Consider the following 17,633-nt stretch of genomic DNA (forward strand, 5'->3'; position numbering starts at 1 on the left):
CTGTTCACTCACTGCCTAATATATCCCACCCCTTGACAGGTGCCACTGTAACGAGATAATCAATGTTATTCACGTCACCTGTCAGTGGTTTTAATGTAATGTAGGTGTATAACTGAATTTTAGCAAACATTTCAATTAAATAATAATATCACTGTAAAAGTGTCGGTATGTCTTTGACAACACTGAAATATATTGTGATTAGGCCATAATGTGCCTAGTAATTGTGACATCTCTATTAGATATATATTTAACATGTGGAATAGCAAGGAATAGAAGTATCGTGCTGTTCTTCTCACTCTGTTCTTCTCTCAATTTGACTGCATTTTCCATTGTATGGCTACGTTTACCCCGCTAAACCTTAAGAAGCATAGATCACATTACCAGTTTGCATCTAGTAACCTTTGTATTTTTTCAGAAATAATGGCAGACCAGGAAATTTCTCATGATTGCATTTACTTTTGGGTTAACTGTCAGGATAATACCATATTTGGCATGCGGAAGTAAAGGTGTCGCAATGAATGAATGATTTGGAACAATACACAAAACACTAAGGATGTGTTTTCCTGTTGTAACCCCTATTTTTGGTGATGCTAGTCACTCCGGTTGTTGTCACGAACACAGTGTTCCTGTGCAGTGTTCCTGTACATGTTACAGAAGTGGTTTTAGGATAAGGGCGGAAAGGGTGGAAATTATGGCAAATACGGAGATGATGTAATTGATGACACATCACCAGGGTTCATCACAGATGACAGGCATGACTATTTTATTTACATTTTTAGCCACTTTTATCTAAGCGCAGTTGGCAGGTTGAGGATTAATGGCCTTGTTCAAGAACCCAGCGGTGGAACCTAACAATGGATCTCACTTTAAATCCCAACACTATGGATTTAAAGTAACAACCATTCATTTCCTAGCACAGAACTTTAACCTCACACACAGCACTGTGTCCGGCTCTCTCTGATTCAGTATGTGTTTATGTTTTTTAAGACTGATGTCAAGAGGACAGTCTGTTTCACTCTCTGTCCCTCTCTACTTTTCTAACACACTGTTCTCTATAATCTCTATAATAACCACAACTCCACCTTAAGTCCTCAGTGTCATATTTGGTCTTATTTCATACTTCTAATTTCTTTAAATAAGCAATAGGAATGGTTATGTTTGTACCTAAATACATACTATAAACCATTATTCTTGCAGCTTAACCACTATCACAACTCCTTCAGTTCTGTCCTTAACATGTTCCACTATCACATCTCTCCCAATGCTGTTCCCATCATGCTCCACACACCGTACATTTTCTACCCTTTTGTTGTTTCTGGGCTTTCACATTCCTTGTGGTCTTTGCTTCCTGTTCTTGTTGTTTGGATAGTTAATGGACCTTTTTTCACGCTTATGTGTTTTGTAGTAATGTTTCAAATCACTGCACCATCCTTAAATGCACAAATAATTCAAGCATAATTCTGTACTTTCCACTAGATACTGTACTTTCCACTAGATTTTGGAGTGTGGCTTTGGGCATTTGCCCATTCAGCCAAATAAGCATTTGTGAGGTCAGGCACTGATGTCGGGCAAGAAGCCCTGCGGCACAGTCGGCGTTCCAGTTCATCCCAAAGGTTGAGGTCAGGGTTCTGTGCAGGCCACTTGAGTTCTTCCACTGCAACCATGTCTTCTTGGACCTCAATTTGTGCTCAGGGGCCTTGTTATGCTGGAATAGGTTTGGGCCCCTTAGTTCCAGTGAATGGAATTTGTAATGTTTGTAATTTGTAACAGTTTGGGGAAGGACCACATATGGGTGTGATGGTCAGGCATCCACAAACTTTTGGCCATACATTGTGTATACATCACTGTATGTGTGTGTGTTAGAAATACTATAAAGTAACAGACTTGTCCTGAGTGTTGCTAACACTCACTGCCTAGTTTATTGGTGCTGTGTTCAAATAGCTGGCTAGCTAATTGTGAAAAAATATAGCTAGCTAAAATGGACAAAATGGCAACCAGCGTGCTACTATTAATTACCGGATATGATGACACAATCATTGTGAAATGACACCAATTTGCTGTTTCCCTCCTAAATAGTTTGTTTGTATACACCCTCTATGTTGCTTGTTGTCAGTTTGTCTTAATTCTGAGCCTTGTTTTCCTTTGTTTCTTCTTCCTAGTGTCATTGTGTTTTCTGGTTTGGGCTTTTGCCAGTCTGGTTCACTTATGAGTTTGAATTGCCGTAAGTTAACCTTGTCTGTCTGTGTTTTCACCCCCCGCTACAACCTCACTATGACTACAGTTTCTGGAAAAGCCCAAATGAACTGCGTATTGAGTTTACACACTTGTATCCGGCCTCAAACCACAAGTTACAACCAGACTGGAAAAATCTGTGGTTTCCTTCTTTGAAATATTAAGTGCTAGATCTTCTGGCACTGAAGCTGGGAAAACTGGAACTAAAACACAGAAACTACAGATTTTTTTGTTGGCCACTAGTCCTCTAACAAAAGTTGTAGTTACATGGTCTAGAGTACCTGCTTAATAGGTACAAATGACACTTGGAGGTGGGGCTAGCAGAACTGTTTGTTGCTGATTGCTTATGATTGCTTATGATTGTTTATTTTCTGATTATCGGTGCGACTTCACTAAGGTTTTTGATAACATCTTTGCAATGTTATTTTCATTTTGTCATATTTACATAGGGTTAGGGTTAGTAATCAGTTAAGTCATTTAAATTTTGGCATAGAAGTTTGTTCGGGGTCACTACTGGCACAAAATTTGTAAATCTTTTCTGATGATGATGCAGATGTTTTTCTGTCATTGCTATGATCATTACAAAAGTTAGTGAAAAATAAACCAGAACCCCAAGTTGGATTCTGTTTGGGTGAGAGCTTGTTTTGGAATGTTCAGTGGGAAAAAGCCATATTTGGTAGAATGAAGTAATTGCGTTTCCATGCTGTGAAAAGTGCAGGACATTCTGAAAGCTTTTAATGAATCAGGGAGACAGTGTCCTGAACATGGATAAAGAGCCTTTATCACATCCCTAAAGGAACAGACAGACCCTTTTACTGGCTACAGTCTTCACTATCCCTATAAGGTTACAGTGGAAAATCACCAACCCGGCTTCGGTCACTTGCTTTCTTCTTTAACAACGGTGTTCTTCCACATGCACCCCCCGACACACAGACACACACACACACACACACACACACATACACACAATACATTAAACTTATTGCATACGCACTGGAGTACAATGGTGTATCATTATGTATCATGGTCTCCTGAATGAATCTTTGCTATTACGTAAGAGTGCACAGCTTGCAGTTGGACTTTTACCAGCGCAGCTGAGGCCAAAGTACCTGAGGATTTCCTTTGGCAACTCTACTGTGAAAAGTTACTGTTTAATTCTGCACTGTGTGAGAGTGTGACTGTGTGGGAATGTATGCAAGTACATTAATCCATGATGCCTCTAGAAATGTTCCAGCTTATATACAAGCTAATTCAGTCTCAGGCTCGGTGTGTGTGTGTGGCATGTAGCTCTGGAATGTTTAAATTGTGTGGAAAAGTTGGTAATTTGGTTTGTCCAGCATAGGGCTTTCTTGGAACTTGAGAGAGTTTGACACTCAGCCTGCTTCTTCTGGGAGCTTTGTGAGCTTATCAGCTACCTGAGGAAATCATCAAGGACTTCTCCACTAACATACCAAGAAGCCTTTTGCCATATCAGTAGCTGTTGCTCCCGAGAAGGTTGTTGAAATCGACATTTCTAATGAAATATTTGAAAGAAAATCCAACCACACTGCCAGAATTCAAATAATTACTCATGAAATTTGTGAAATAGTTGGTTTGAAAATGTTAACAGTATATATCTGTCATTTCAGTGCCTCTAAATCCTGTCATATTTATTTTTTATATTTTCAGAATGTTTATATGCAAATTATACAAGGAGAAACTGCTGATCTCCTGGTATTTTTACACACAACAGTCTGTAGAGATTACACAAAAGGGTGCAAAAAAAAAAAAAAAAGGTCTGGTGGCAAAAATGCCTTATTGTCAAGAGAGGTCAGATGAGAATGGCCATACTGGTTGACACGAAGGCTATGATAACTCAGATAACCACTCTGTATCACCACGGTGAGCAGAAAAGCATCTCAGAATGCACAGCACATCAGAACTTGAGGTGGATGGGCTACAACAGCAGAATACCACATCAGATTCCACTACTGTCCGAAAAGAACGGGAATCTGAGGCTACAGCGGGCACACGCTCACCAAAACTGGACAGCTGAAGATTGGAAAAAATACCAAGCGACTTCGCTGTAGCAGAAAAATTACAGACTATTGACTTTTTTTTTTTTTTTTCTTATTAGGCTTAGATTATGTGGGGCCTCTGCTATATAAGTCCCTGTGAATTAGTTACTACTGAATTACTGGATTACTACAGAAATGATAACGTATTAAAATGAGCACTTTAATATAAACATATCATTTGAATTACTGCTGTAGTATGAATCATTGTAAATTAAATTTGGACAGTGGACAGTGTAATAAAATAAGCATATTACAGATATTAAGTGTTGTAGGCAATGCTGTCTTTTCCCACTTGCCTTTATGGCTTGAGATAAAAGTGTGGAAAAAATGCAGACTTTGTAAAGCTTAAGAATTCCAGACACTCAAACACTCAATAACCGTTCAGTATCTGTCTATGCAAGCTTATCCTAACTATGCCTTTAGCATACCGACACAGCACACTACAGCTATTTACCAAAAGTTTGCGCTCGCATTACTTTTCTTGAGGGGTTTGCATGTGCTCCATTAATTCTCTTTCTACTTGTCTTTCTTTAAGCGTATCTCTCTGTCTCTTTGCTCTAATGAGTGCATGACGTCTCAGCTGTCAGATCTGCACTTTGATTAAGCCACAGAGCAGGTCAGATTACAAACACTGTGAGTTTTGCTTTCTCAGAACTGTCTTGAACACAGCAGACCTTGAGGAACTTTGTCATCATCTGACCTCCTAGTAGAGCAAAGGACACACAGACTTGTGACCTGGTGAGTCATGGGCCTGGTCCTGCTTTGAAGACAAAACTAGTTTAAAAATGTGAACTATATAACTAATCTATCCAAAAACGTATGTATATTTTCATAATGCATGGAAAATAGGAGCATCATGGATTTGTTCTTGGTCTTGAAGACAGTGCTAGGGAAAGGCACTGTTATGTTTTCTATTAAAAAAATGATGCCATTCCATTACATTCAGATTTTTTTTTAAAATGATAATAATAATCATACAATGCCCTCCTATTACTCAGTACAACATGTAGGATGCCTTATATCTCTTCAAAAGATTTTTTTTAATCCAAAGACGTTGAGCAGTCTACAGTGCTTTTTAAAGGGAAGTTGTTTACTGTATATGGTGATTTGAGGGCATTTCTCTATGCAGATGACTGTGGCCGTGTACAAGCACATCAATTCAGATTGTGGGATTTATCAATGGCCATTGTGTACAGCTGTGCGTACGCATGTGTGATAAATACCAATTTTCTTGTGCGTACAGGCGGCTCTTACTCACAGATTTAGTACTTGTTTTACACATACTTTGATAAATGAGACCCCTGGTCTGCAGCGATAGGAGCACGGAATCCTAACCACTATACTACCAGGGAGTCATTTTTCAACTATGACATGTCTTTATCTTCACTGGATTACAGTCTACAGTTTCCACAAGTTTTGTAGAATTAACCTTGATTCAGTTAGGCATCTGCTTCTGGGCTTTACGTTATTCCTGGATCTTTTAAGAGCCGGTATGGAAACTGATGGGTTAAAGTGAAATAGACCCTTGAAAATGTGCTGAAACACACATTAACAAAACAGAATGTGTGAAGTAACTTATTACACATCCCTCCAAGAGGAAATCAGTTTGGTCATTTCATTTGGTCATGCTCTTTGGGAGTGACTTCTTGGAATTCAGTAGATTAAGAACATTCTCCCACTATTACTGTTTTTTTTAGCTCTGAGACATCTTTTTGTCTATTTTTTTTAGTTAACAGATGACAGTGAGTGTCAGAAAACGCATAAGCAAGTCTGTTTGAGAGGCTGAAAAACTGAACATGGTTTGAGGCTAATATTATGTTTAATAATGTTAAATGAACAGTTTTAAGCTTCAATTACTTGCTAGCTACAGTAGCGTTGTAGCTCCAGTCAAAATTTAAAGAAGCAATCCTAAAACTGAGTCAGACAGTCAGTAATTTGAGCCAGAGGGTTATTGCATCATTGCAAATACAAAATACTGGAGTATACAGTGAAAATAATAAGAGTGCTGTTGGGCAAACACTCAGAGGAAGCTTCATGACTGCTGACGCAAGTTTCTTTGTATTTGAGTGCTTATAACCAATTAATGTGCCTTCTGTATGTGTGTGTGTGCATGTGTGTGTTAAAGCATCCATTAGCTGCATTAATAATTACAATGGGGCTGGAAAGTAATCAGACCCCTTCACATTTTACAGTTTACTGTATTATAGATTTAATCTAAAATTGATTAAATTGACTTTTTTGCCCATTAATCTACATACAATAATCCATAATGACAAAGCAAAAACAAGTTTTTTGATATATATATATATATATATATATATATATATATATATATATATATATATATGTATATATATATATATATATATAATTTTTTATAATTTTTGCAAATTTTGACAACAATTACAGCTTTGAATCTTCTTGGGTAAGTCTCTATGAGCTTTACACATCTGGATTGGGGCAGTTTCTCCCATTCTTCCTGGCAGATTGTCTCAAGTTCAATCAGATTGGATGGAGAGAGTCTGTGAACTGCCATCTTCAGGTCTCTCAGCAAGATGTTCTGTGGGGTTCAAGTCTGACTGGGTCATTCAAGGCCATTTAGGGACTCGTCCCGAAGCAACCCCAGCCTGAGCACTCTGGATCAGGTTTTCTTCAAGGACCTCTCTATATTTGGCTGCATTCATCCTTCCCTCAATACTGACCAGTTTCCCTGCCACCGAGAAGCACCGCATAGCAAGATGCTGCCACCACCAAGCTTCATCATAGGGGTGGTATTAGCCAGTTGGTAAGTCCGGTTTTTGCCAGACATTGCGCTCTGTGCTTTTGTCTCATTAGACCAGAGAATCTTTCCTCATGCTCTCAGAGGCCTGTAAGTGCCTGTCATATGCTTTTTACTCAGAAGTGTTTCAGTTAAATCTGTAACACAATAATGTGTGAAAAACTTAAATGTTTGAATACTTTCAAAATCCACTGTATGTCAATGGGTTGTCCTCACAAGGATGTTAATATAAATGTGTGTGTGTGTGTGTGTGTGTGTGTGTGTGTGCATTCCAATAATTTTGATCTGATCTGACATTGCGTCAAACCCTCAGCACTCATCAGGAGTCCTGTGACACTCAGCTGGCCTCTGACACCCATTATGTCATGCATAATACAGAGCTGTAGTTTGCAGCAGATAGCTGTATGATTACTGGATCATTTAGCCCAGATGCTGTTGACTTTCATATTGATTAAATTTATGGACAAGACTGTCTTGGATGGCAATATTACATTGGAGAGGTTTGTTAAAAATAAACGGTTATTCTACAGTGAGTCAATTTAAGTACACTAATTAATTTTATTAGTGACAGATACATGTTAATTCAAGCCAAAGGTCTGAATTCTCTAATGATGATATTACAGGAAATCATTTTTTACATCATTTTTATATTGTTCAAGTGGCCATGTTCGTCCAAGAAACGTTATTGCTCTTAGCTGTGAAGCATTAGAACCCCAAATTCTGATCTATTTAAAGGTGAGTCAGAACACTCAAAGCTGTCCTCACATTCAGGCAGCTAAAATAAGATATCTGCTCAGAGGAGAAACTCTGTCGCACCCCTGCTTCTGAAATGAAAGGAAAAACAAATGATGTGGACCACCAACATTTAGCCAGTCAGGACAAAAACCTACCTATACCTGACAATTTAGAAATCAGCCTGATGAGCATATTTTGCTGGTGTTTGATGAGTGTTATTATATTTCAGTCTTGCTTTTTTATTTACACTGGATGTTTAATATAGTACTCATGTTTGGTATAAGACAAACATTTAAATATTTCACACTATGTTCCCTGGAAATTTAATGAAATACAGCATAGTTTTTTTTAATAAAACAGCATTACCACTGACCTCCTCATTATTTGACTTTGACTGATTGATTATTTTACTTATAATTTCTGGAAGGTTTTAGTTGCCTAAAAAATATCAGCTGGCAATCTTAGCACAGACATAGGAAGTCTGCTGATATTGCAGTGAACACGGTTCTTGGCAGGATGAGGGCTTATAGTGAAACGCTCTTCATCACAAGGTAGTCATGTGACATGCATGAGTATGTGAATGTTGTTTTCAGATGTGTGCACCATGGTTATGAGGAATGTGGCTATAAATTCAATGTGATGCTTCGTGTTGTTTGTTGCACATCTGTAGGCTGCTGTGCATCCATGACGAGTAATTTACGTCACTGTGATGTTTGTGTGAGTGTTGTTGCAGCGCGTGCGCCGTGAGCTACTGTGGAATCGTTTAGAGGTCAGTGCAATGTTGTGTTTCTATTTTTGACTGGCGGGTCCAGACTGAGTCACTGCAGTGGTCTTGGTGACATCACTCCGTCTGTGCTGCAGCTTATAATAGATTAAGCTTGTCGCGCACATGCATACACGATACATCTCCCTTTCTCTCTCAGCGTGTGCGTGTATGCGTGCGTGTGTGTATGCTGGCAGCGTCGAGGTGAAGGCACACTGTTTCAATTTACGCCTAAATACAGCATCCACTGCTTTCTCACATTTACTCTCTTCTGAATGAACGAAGCAGCCCACACATCATCCCCACCTGCATGGTTCATCTGCAGTATTTCTGTACACCTACATGTACAAGAAGATTATTACATTGTTAGTACATTATTATCACTGATTGGCCTTTTTATTAGTTAAATCTACCATATTAGTCACTTTGTAGGTGTACAAACTATTGACTTGAGCCCATCTGTTGCTCCGCCTGTTGCGCTCTCTATCCATCAGTGGAAATGTACCACCACAAGCCAGATGTTATTTGGGTCCTTTCTGCTGCCAACCTGAGAATAATAAGTATGTGGTGCCATCTCATTCCCCTTTCCAGTGATTCATCATCTTTTTAAAGCCCTTGTTGAGTTTTGTGATTCCTCCCAGTTGTAAGTACTTTAATATTCGTTGCAGCCAGATTTCAGACTGAAAATATGTAACATGTGCCATATTTAGCTGCAATCAACCATTCAGGCCTACATGAGCATGCAGTGTTTTTTTTTTTAAGCTTAGCTGTCTAATGTTACCTAAGCCCTTTAAAGTTCACTCCAAAACTAGTATTTTGTAAATGAACAAAATATTGAAAATATTGAACTTGCTCTTCTTTTGTTACCCATTTTAATGAGGACTTTGTATCATTAGCTATCTGTGTGTAAAAAAATATGCACTAAAAGTCCACCTTTAAGGTTTAATGGTTGACTACAGCTGAATATGGTCAGTGTTTCAAAATTTTCAACATTTTTTCCTCATTTGCTTCATCAATGCTTCATTTTACTTCCTTAACGAAATCATGTTCACCTTGGCATGATCTTAAATAGTATTGTACTGAGTGGGTAATACATTAGGTAGGTGATAGAATGCCATTATATTACACCTTATGTACTGGGCTTTAGTTAAAAGGAAGCCAAATGAGACTCAACCCGACTTTGTCAATTATTAAGTACAAGGTTGGTTTTGGAGATTAGATTAGATTCAACTCTATTGTCATTGTGCGGAGTACGAGTACACAGCCAGTGAGATGGAGTAGTTTTCGCATATCCCAGCTTGCTAGAACCCTGGGGTCAGAGCGCAGGGTCAGCCATGATACATCGCCCCTGGAGCAGATGTAGTTAAGGGCCTTGCTCAAGGGCCCAACAGTGGCAGCTTGGCAGTGCTGGGGCTTGAACCCCAGTAACCCAGGTCAGTATCCCAGAGCCTTAACCACCACCGCCTTATGTTTCTGACGATGCCACCATTCAAAAATTATGGATGATGATGGCGTTGAATAGCTTCAACTATTCAGCTATAACTAGAAAAAATCCTGCCTGTAAATATATGAAGCAAGTATAAAACATTATTGTGATGAGGAGGAAGGAGTGGCCAGGTTGTGAGGATGCACGCCTGGCACTGAGTTGTCTAATCAGTGCGAGAGAGTAATAAAGGAGCGGCTGGAAACGCCTGAGGGAGAGAGAGACGCACGCGAGCTTTATGTTTGCCTTACGTTTGTGGTTTCTGTTATGTCTGAGTTCTTTTTATTATTAAAACATTGCGTTTGAGTTCACTCGGTTCCCGCCTTCTCCTTGCCCATTCGTGAAGTTTGTTACAATTAGTTATTGGCCATTTGCTCTGTAGAGTGAAAACAAAGCTCGTGCAAAACCAGTACTGCTAGTACTGCAAAACCAGTACCCATTCCATTAAAGTTCATTGTTTCTCTGGAAACTACGTTGTTCCTCTTTATGACTGATCATTGAAATTACAAACCTGATAAGCAGTAGAAGCAGTAAAATGTTTTAGCCTAATGTTAGGGTTGATTTCACCCTAATTTGACCATTGTAGACTTTGTGATGTGAACATAATATTTGTGAAAATTGTACAATGAAGCAGACACAATATTGACTACTTAACCTGCCGAAATTCCAAAATTAGCACTTTCTTATCTACTTTCCACAGTGTCTCTTTTATCTTACAGATAGTTCAGACTGACTTTTTATTACCTTGTTAGTTTGTGTCCCTGGTCATTCTATGCATGATGTATCAGTATCAGTATTTTAAAAGATACTTGTTTACACAATCTTTAATTGAAATGCTGAGATTTTCGCCTAATTATATAATGTGTTGCAGGAGACCAGGTTAGACTCCGTGTTCATTTTGGAACGCCCATTTTTCACAATCCAGTCAAATTCCAAAAATCCAGCCATGCACAGGAAACATAGCACATTATGGAATAAAAATACATTACGATTTTTGTTCCACTTTATATTTAAGGAGGCGGCACAGTGGTGCAGCAAGTTACACAGCTCCAGAGTCACTGGTTTGATTCTGACCTCAGGTTACTGTCTGTGCAGAGTTCCACATGTTCTTATCATATCTGTGTGGGTTTCCTCCAGGTTCTACAGTTTCCTCCCACCTCCCAAAAATGCCTGTAGGTGGATTAGTTACTCTGAATTACCCCTTCATATGAATGCTGTCCCATACAGGGTGTATTCCTGCTTTGGGCCCAGTGTTAAAGTGCTTGTGACCAGGATAAAACTGTTACTGAAGATGAATGATTGAATTATTTTGAAGAGGTCAGTGTTTAATAGAGGGATGCAGAAAGATGTGTGGAAGGCTATAAAACCGGGTGCTTTGTTCTGCAGCTCCAAACCTGCATCAAGGCCAAACACAGGGATAAATATGCTCAGTCGTAGTCCACTTGTCATTGGCCTGCTGCGTGTTTGATGAACTCAGGCTAAGATCGCTGCAGAGTTGTGTTTTGTATCTTGTGTTTGTTCTGCTTCAAAGGGTCATTACACCCTGTGAGAAATGGAGAGAGTGGAAGAGGGAGGGAAGCAGCTGGTGCTACTTGGTCTTTTCTTTGCGCAGCCCTGCAGAATGTAACTGTTACACAGAGACAGTTAACAAGTGCCTACGTGATTTTGTCTGCATTTAGTGTACTCAGCTCTTCAGTGTCAAAGCACAGGTCTTTGTTTCCATGTCTCTCAATCTCTCTCTCTCTTTGTGTCTTTTTCTCTTACACTGCTTAGTCATGGCAGAGCTGTATTTTGTCACATCCATCGCTGATGAGGAAAAGAATGGTCAGAATCATTAGCTTCAAACAGGCCTTATATAAGCTTAATCCCGAGTGATGTTTTGTAAGTGAATGCATTTATTCACACAAAGCTGGCCAGCTCACTAAAGCTTCTGAAAGGGAAAATGAAGGAAGAATTCTTGGATCAAACAAGCAGTTTTTGTAATGTACATACACTGACACAGCTGTGACATGATTTAGTAATTTAGAAATGCTTTTATATTGGGAGTCTAAGAGCAGGTATTGAACTCAATCAATAAACTTTTATGTGAATTATGTATTTTTGTTGAATGTTTTCATGAATTTTGTGCTGAGGTTATGGTCTGTCGTAAACACACATACAGATGCAGTGGATAAAAATTAGGTTAAAAAATGGTGGAGTGTTCCTTTAAAATGATGTAACAGTGTCATCTGAGGGCAGCTTTAGGTCTTTTGCATCTTTCTAGTCACCATTTAGCAGAACACAAATGCTTAGTAAAGGATATAACCCTTTATTTTTTGTTGCGTACAAAGAGTACACATGCAACAGATGCACTTCTGGGTATCTAAAATACCTGAGACTGATGTCTGCCCACACAGCTGGAGGAACAGAAGGTGTAAGCCTGTTCCTGATGGGTGCATAATTACCTTTTCAACTGTCCCTGACAAAGGCGGCGCAACTCATCCATGTGGTGAAAGAGCTAAACGTAATGAACCTTCTGCTCTAGGCACACGGAGCAGAGTCATTAATTCTGAATTCCTGCTACGAAGGAGCAGTGAACACACATGCCTGACAGTAACAGTGTCTAAGAAGCTGTGGAGGTAGAAATGCAAGCAGAGGTTAGTTGTTTACTGACTCACACTCATTCCCAGTGCACATGTAAGAGCCTCGCTAACAGTGATGCAAAAGATTGTGATGCTCTAAGACAGGTTTCTTGGCCGAGAGTCATGGTTGCAATAAAAAAAAGAATTACTGTAAGCTGCGTGGGTAAGATTGTGTTTAATATCATAAAATATGTCTTCATACTTTAGGTCTTTTGCTGGGAAATGGCATGGCCTCGTATTATTTTATTCCATATTATCGACTTTTCATGTGCTTTTCTAGTTCATTTATGATGGACAGACAAGAATTGCTTGTGAACTGTGAATTAGATATGCTCACTAATGATCATGGAGTAGAAGGTTATAGGATGATGGAATGGGCACATAGTCTGAACAATCGACATCGTTTGCAGCATTTGCACTGATTTCTTGCCTGGTATTTCTGTTACCAGTCTTCAAAATTCTTGTTTTTGTCTTGTGCCATCTGCGTCTGCTCTGTCACATTTTGATGTACACAACTTGCTGATGGACAGCCCATGAGGCCCTCACACATCACTGATGTCCACCACTGTGACAGCGTTGTGGCCCTGTGGACCCATGTGCAGCTTGCAATGTGTCAGGTTTCTTGAAGGTGTGTGTGCAGCTTTGGACCTCTGCGTTGGACCTCTGCGTTGGACCTCTGCGTTGGACTGCCTTGCACTCAGGGTTCCCAGGATAGGCTTAGGATACACCGTGACCCTGATGAGGATAAAGTCAGATGAATGAACGAAAGATGGAAAAATGGGAAAACAGCTAAAAACTAATCAGACACCTTGATTTTGTTTAATGTATACCGAACTCGGGCCTTGGAGAAATGCCACTGAAGATACTCGACTTCACCGAGATGGGCTGTTGGAGATTTTTTCCTTTTTTTATTGCCTAATGATAACAGACTGGTTAATCTATCATCCCTACACTTTATCTTTATGCTTCCCAGGAAAGCTTAAGCTTTTTTTTTTTTTTTTTATACCACACATTATACCATTATTTCATTGGCGATTTATTTATTCCCAGTTTCACATGACACCTGCATTAAGAGCACAAACAGCTGGAATGTGCTGCTGGAGGCTTAGATTTAGATTGGTGATTTTCCTGCTGTAACATAACCGCTCATTAAGTGATGAATTAAATCAGGTTCATTAGCGCAGAGAAATCACTCCACACTAGTGCTGCATTAGAGACACTTCACAGAACAACCCCGGGCTCATATGAGATCATGGAGAGGGACAGCATCGGACGAGCGGGTGAATAAAAAAACCGAGCACCGTCACTGGAAGACAAACGCGAGAAGGTCTCGGCTCGTCCCCCGCCTGCTGACGTCAAGACAACAGTGTGACGTCTGTGTCCAGGGGGCGTGTCCGCGCGCCGAGTAAAAACTAAAACGCAGCGCACCGACTTGTCCATTAGTCCTCTACCGCTCCGAAGGAAGCGGACTCCACATCTTTTCTACATCTGTCTTATTTATTTACTATTTATTTGTGAATGCATTGCACATTCGCTACAAGTCGAGCTCAAGGACACTGGCGATGTAAGCTCAGGAGCGTAAAAGAGCGAAGAGAAGAGAAGATAGGTTACTCTAGAGCAACAGCGTCGCTTGACAGCGGAGTCGATCGCGTAGAAACTCACAGGTTTAGCTGGTGTAGAAGGTCTGTGTTGTCGTCAGCATGCCCAGCCTGCGGCAGTCGTACACGGTGACGGTGCTCGAGGAGCCGCCGGCGTCCGTTTTCCCCTTCAGCAAAGCGGAGGCGCGCAGGAAAAGCGCGTCCGTGTCGCGCTCCATGCTGGTCTCCACGTTCGTCGGACTCCTCATTAACCAGGCGAAGGTAAGAGACAATTCACCAATCTGTCCTTCACCCTGCGCTTTCTGTAGTCCAGCCTCGTTTGTTTTGCAGTTGAAGTGCGTAAAACGTGTTCAGGGTGTCCACAGATGTCCTCAAAGCACCTGGCGTGAGAAACACCACACATATCCCATAGCTGAAAAAAAAAAAATGCTGTATCCTGAAAGCACTAATGCATTGCGCGTCTGCCTACAGGAGTGCGCAGAGTGAGTGCAGTGTAGTGCTGTGTGGATGCTTGTGCATCTCCTGTGCGTAATGCTGAGCTGCTTGGGCTTTGTGCACACGCGCGTACTGCGCAAACTGAGCCTAAATCCCTAATACATACTCTCTATAGATCACTTATACACTCATACAAATTGTAACCTGTAGCTTAGGTCTAAACTCTTACCAACAAGGGCTGTCATGTGTATCAGGATCTAGTGTACCTGTAAAATGCCCAAGAAACTTTCCACATTGCCACTCAGGCAGCCTAATATTAGCTTCATCATTATATGAGATGTTAAAGTACACAATTTATCTCTAAGGACCCCTATTGTACCTTTGACCATACATCTATTTTGTGGGGAGCAAAAATATACCTGTATATTCCTTTTTTTTTTCTGACAGTGTAGGTGTGTGGGAGCTATTACGATGTTTAACAGAAGCAGAAAAAGTAACCTTATCACTGGAAAAAGAAGAGGCATGCACCTTAAACAAGCATTCAATAGCTTAAATGCCTAAGTAGCTCTATACTAACACTGTACATTTGCTGTACAGACTCTGTCAGAAAGAAAAGTACTAAACTGGGATTTTAAGGTGCAAACACTTCCCTAAATAGTACATCATTTTTACTTTCGGTTAGTGGAACATAATTGTAGGGAACGTCATTAAGGGACATAAGGACAACTGTTGTACTCTTGAGGGTACACTGACATTGTCTGTACCAAAATGCGATTTAAAGGACCAGGACTCTTCGGGAGATGACTGTTTGTACTTAGAGAATGCTTAATGAAATGAAATGTCCATGGAAATATTTCACTGTGAATAGCACATCATGTGCTGTGTTCCATATCAGATAACATCCTTACCAAACATGCATTAGATGTGAAGGTCAGTCCAGTTGGCATTGCATCGTGGGTTTGACTTTGTCTGTGCACACTCACATTGCAGAAATCACCAGGCCTTGCTTGAACATGTTTGATCTTTGATTTGGGAAGTCTTATCAGCATGCTGGCTGGCAATAACCTGACTTGCCTTTGCTGTAGTTATAAAAAGCATTTAATTTCACATAAAAGCCTGAGCTTTGTTCCCGTGTTCCTGAAACGAGGAGAGCATGCTGTTACATAATCCGGATGATTCGGTGGGCAGCTGAGAGGCTCACTTCTGGAGGAATGTGTGTTATTAGTCAGGGCCTTTCTTTAGATACAGAACTCTTTCTGCACACTGAGGCATTGTGCATGTTCATACAAAAGCATCCTCTTTTATTTCTATATCAGTGACTCTTTAGAAACAGAAATGATGAGTCTACAGTAGCAGCCGTGGACTTGTTTGAGCGTTTGGCCACATGCTCACTTGGCTCAGTGTGTATATGTGTGTGTGTGTGTGTGTGTGTTGGATAGAAAGTGATGCCGGTTGGCACCATCAGCCCTCTTTAGCCTGCATGTGACGACATGTTGTATAATCTCAGGTTAAGGACACAGTGTTCCTCCTTACTGTCTTTCAACTCTTGCCAACCAATTTGCATAGAGCCCTCAGCTTTCAGGATTAAGTCCAATCAGTTTCTCCGCTACTGTGATGCCTCCCAATGAGCGAACAGCGCAGTGCGCCCTCCCAATGGCAGTGCCAACAGGCTGCTCCCGGGCTTAGCCCTCTGTCATAGTACAGCATGAGAACTGGCGGGTGATGCAGCAGAAGGAGCTCTAGGTCTCAGACATGCATACATACACACACATACATACACACATATTTGTCTTTGTATCCTGGTGAGAACCTTCTCTTAACATAAATATTAATACAGTTAATTAATGCCTACATCTAAACCTAACCCTAACCTTAACCTCAGTAACCAAAAGAAACCCTTTAGGCTCTTTCAGTTTTTTTAAATAAAAACTGCAGGTTTTGTTTTTTTAAAAAAATGCAGTTTTCCTCATTTGGACCAGTGAAATGTCCCCAGAAGTTCAAAATTGTGAGATACTCCTATCCATGTGTATACTGTATTAGTGTAGTAACGTCTTTGTGGGCTGTTTACATTGCTTTAGCCCTAACTTTACCTTCAGTGACCAAACAAAAATGTTTTGGCACTTTTAGTTGGTTTTTTTTTTTTTTTTTTTTTTTAAATGAAAGCTACATTATTCACAGGGGCTGAGCCCATTATTCACAGGGGCTGAGCCCATTCCAATTCCACAGGATAAAAATTGTCATGTATTCCTATGATCATGATGACATTTATTCTAAATACATGCTGACACACACCTCCACCCTGGTGTGATGAACAGAATAACCTCGTAATCGAGTTTGGGTGTGGGAGGGAGTTTGGGCGCAGTAGCCAGAGGCGCTCATACGAGGCATCTGATTACTGTGGAGGTGTGAGAGGCTCGAGCTGTTGCTGTTGATTGTTTGGAGTGACTCAGATTCATGACTAAATCCACCAGGGTCGAACACAATCCTACACATTAAGCTCAGATTTTTAAGTTAGTTTATTTAGTTCAATCTAAATAAACTAGCTTAAGGTTTAAATTTAACAGGTTAATACCACACTATTTTACTGTGCAGGATAGTGTTCATCATTTTGGCTTAACTTGTGTGTGTGTGTGTAAGTGGAAGTGTGTGAGAACCTTTTCCACATTGCCTAATCCATTGTAATAGGTCATGAACATGGTTTGTCATTAGCATTAGACATTAATCAGTGGAAAATGCAGGTATTCAGGAAGGTGTTATGTATACCTGGAACTGGCCCTGACGCTCTCTGGAAAGCTGCAGTAGTGCCCTAACCTGTTGTTTTTCACTGGACTGGAACTATACCTGGAAAACTGCGATAGTTCCAGACATGATATCAGATAAGCATGAACCGGTTGATTTGCAGTGAACTGTACTGTGGAACACCGTGATGG

General features: G+C 40.3%; 1 protein-coding gene and 1 long non-coding RNA gene across 3 annotated transcripts in view; both read left to right on the plus strand.

Moving 5' to 3' along the window:
* usp2b (ubiquitin specific peptidase 2b) overlaps window positions 1–17,633 on the plus strand; it is a 45,530-nt gene that overhangs the window by 20,695 nt on the left and 7,202 nt on the right. The window contains exon 1 of one of the 2 annotated variants that reach the window (XM_026921945.3): window positions 14,100–14,529. The exons of the other annotated variant lie outside the window; for it this stretch is intronic. Within the exon in view, the coding sequence (XP_026777746.1) occupies window positions 14,371–14,529 (159 nt within the window). The 5' untranslated portion in view covers window positions 14,100–14,370. Of the gene's footprint in view, window positions 1–14,099; window positions 14,530–17,633 lie in introns of those variants that run through there. 2 annotated transcript variants of the gene reach the window in all.
* Window positions 2,699–4,546, plus strand: LOC128317602 (uncharacterized). Its single transcript, XR_008301120.1, has 2 exons — window positions 2,699–3,726; window positions 3,901–4,546. It is a non-coding gene; the product is annotated as an uncharacterized LOC128317602 (long non-coding RNA).

This window comes from Pangasianodon hypophthalmus, chromosome 27 (genome assembly GCF_027358585.1).
Source record: "Pangasianodon hypophthalmus isolate fPanHyp1 chromosome 27, fPanHyp1.pri, whole genome shotgun sequence".
Taxonomy (NCBI): Eukaryota; Metazoa; Chordata; class Actinopteri; order Siluriformes; family Pangasiidae; genus Pangasianodon; species Pangasianodon hypophthalmus.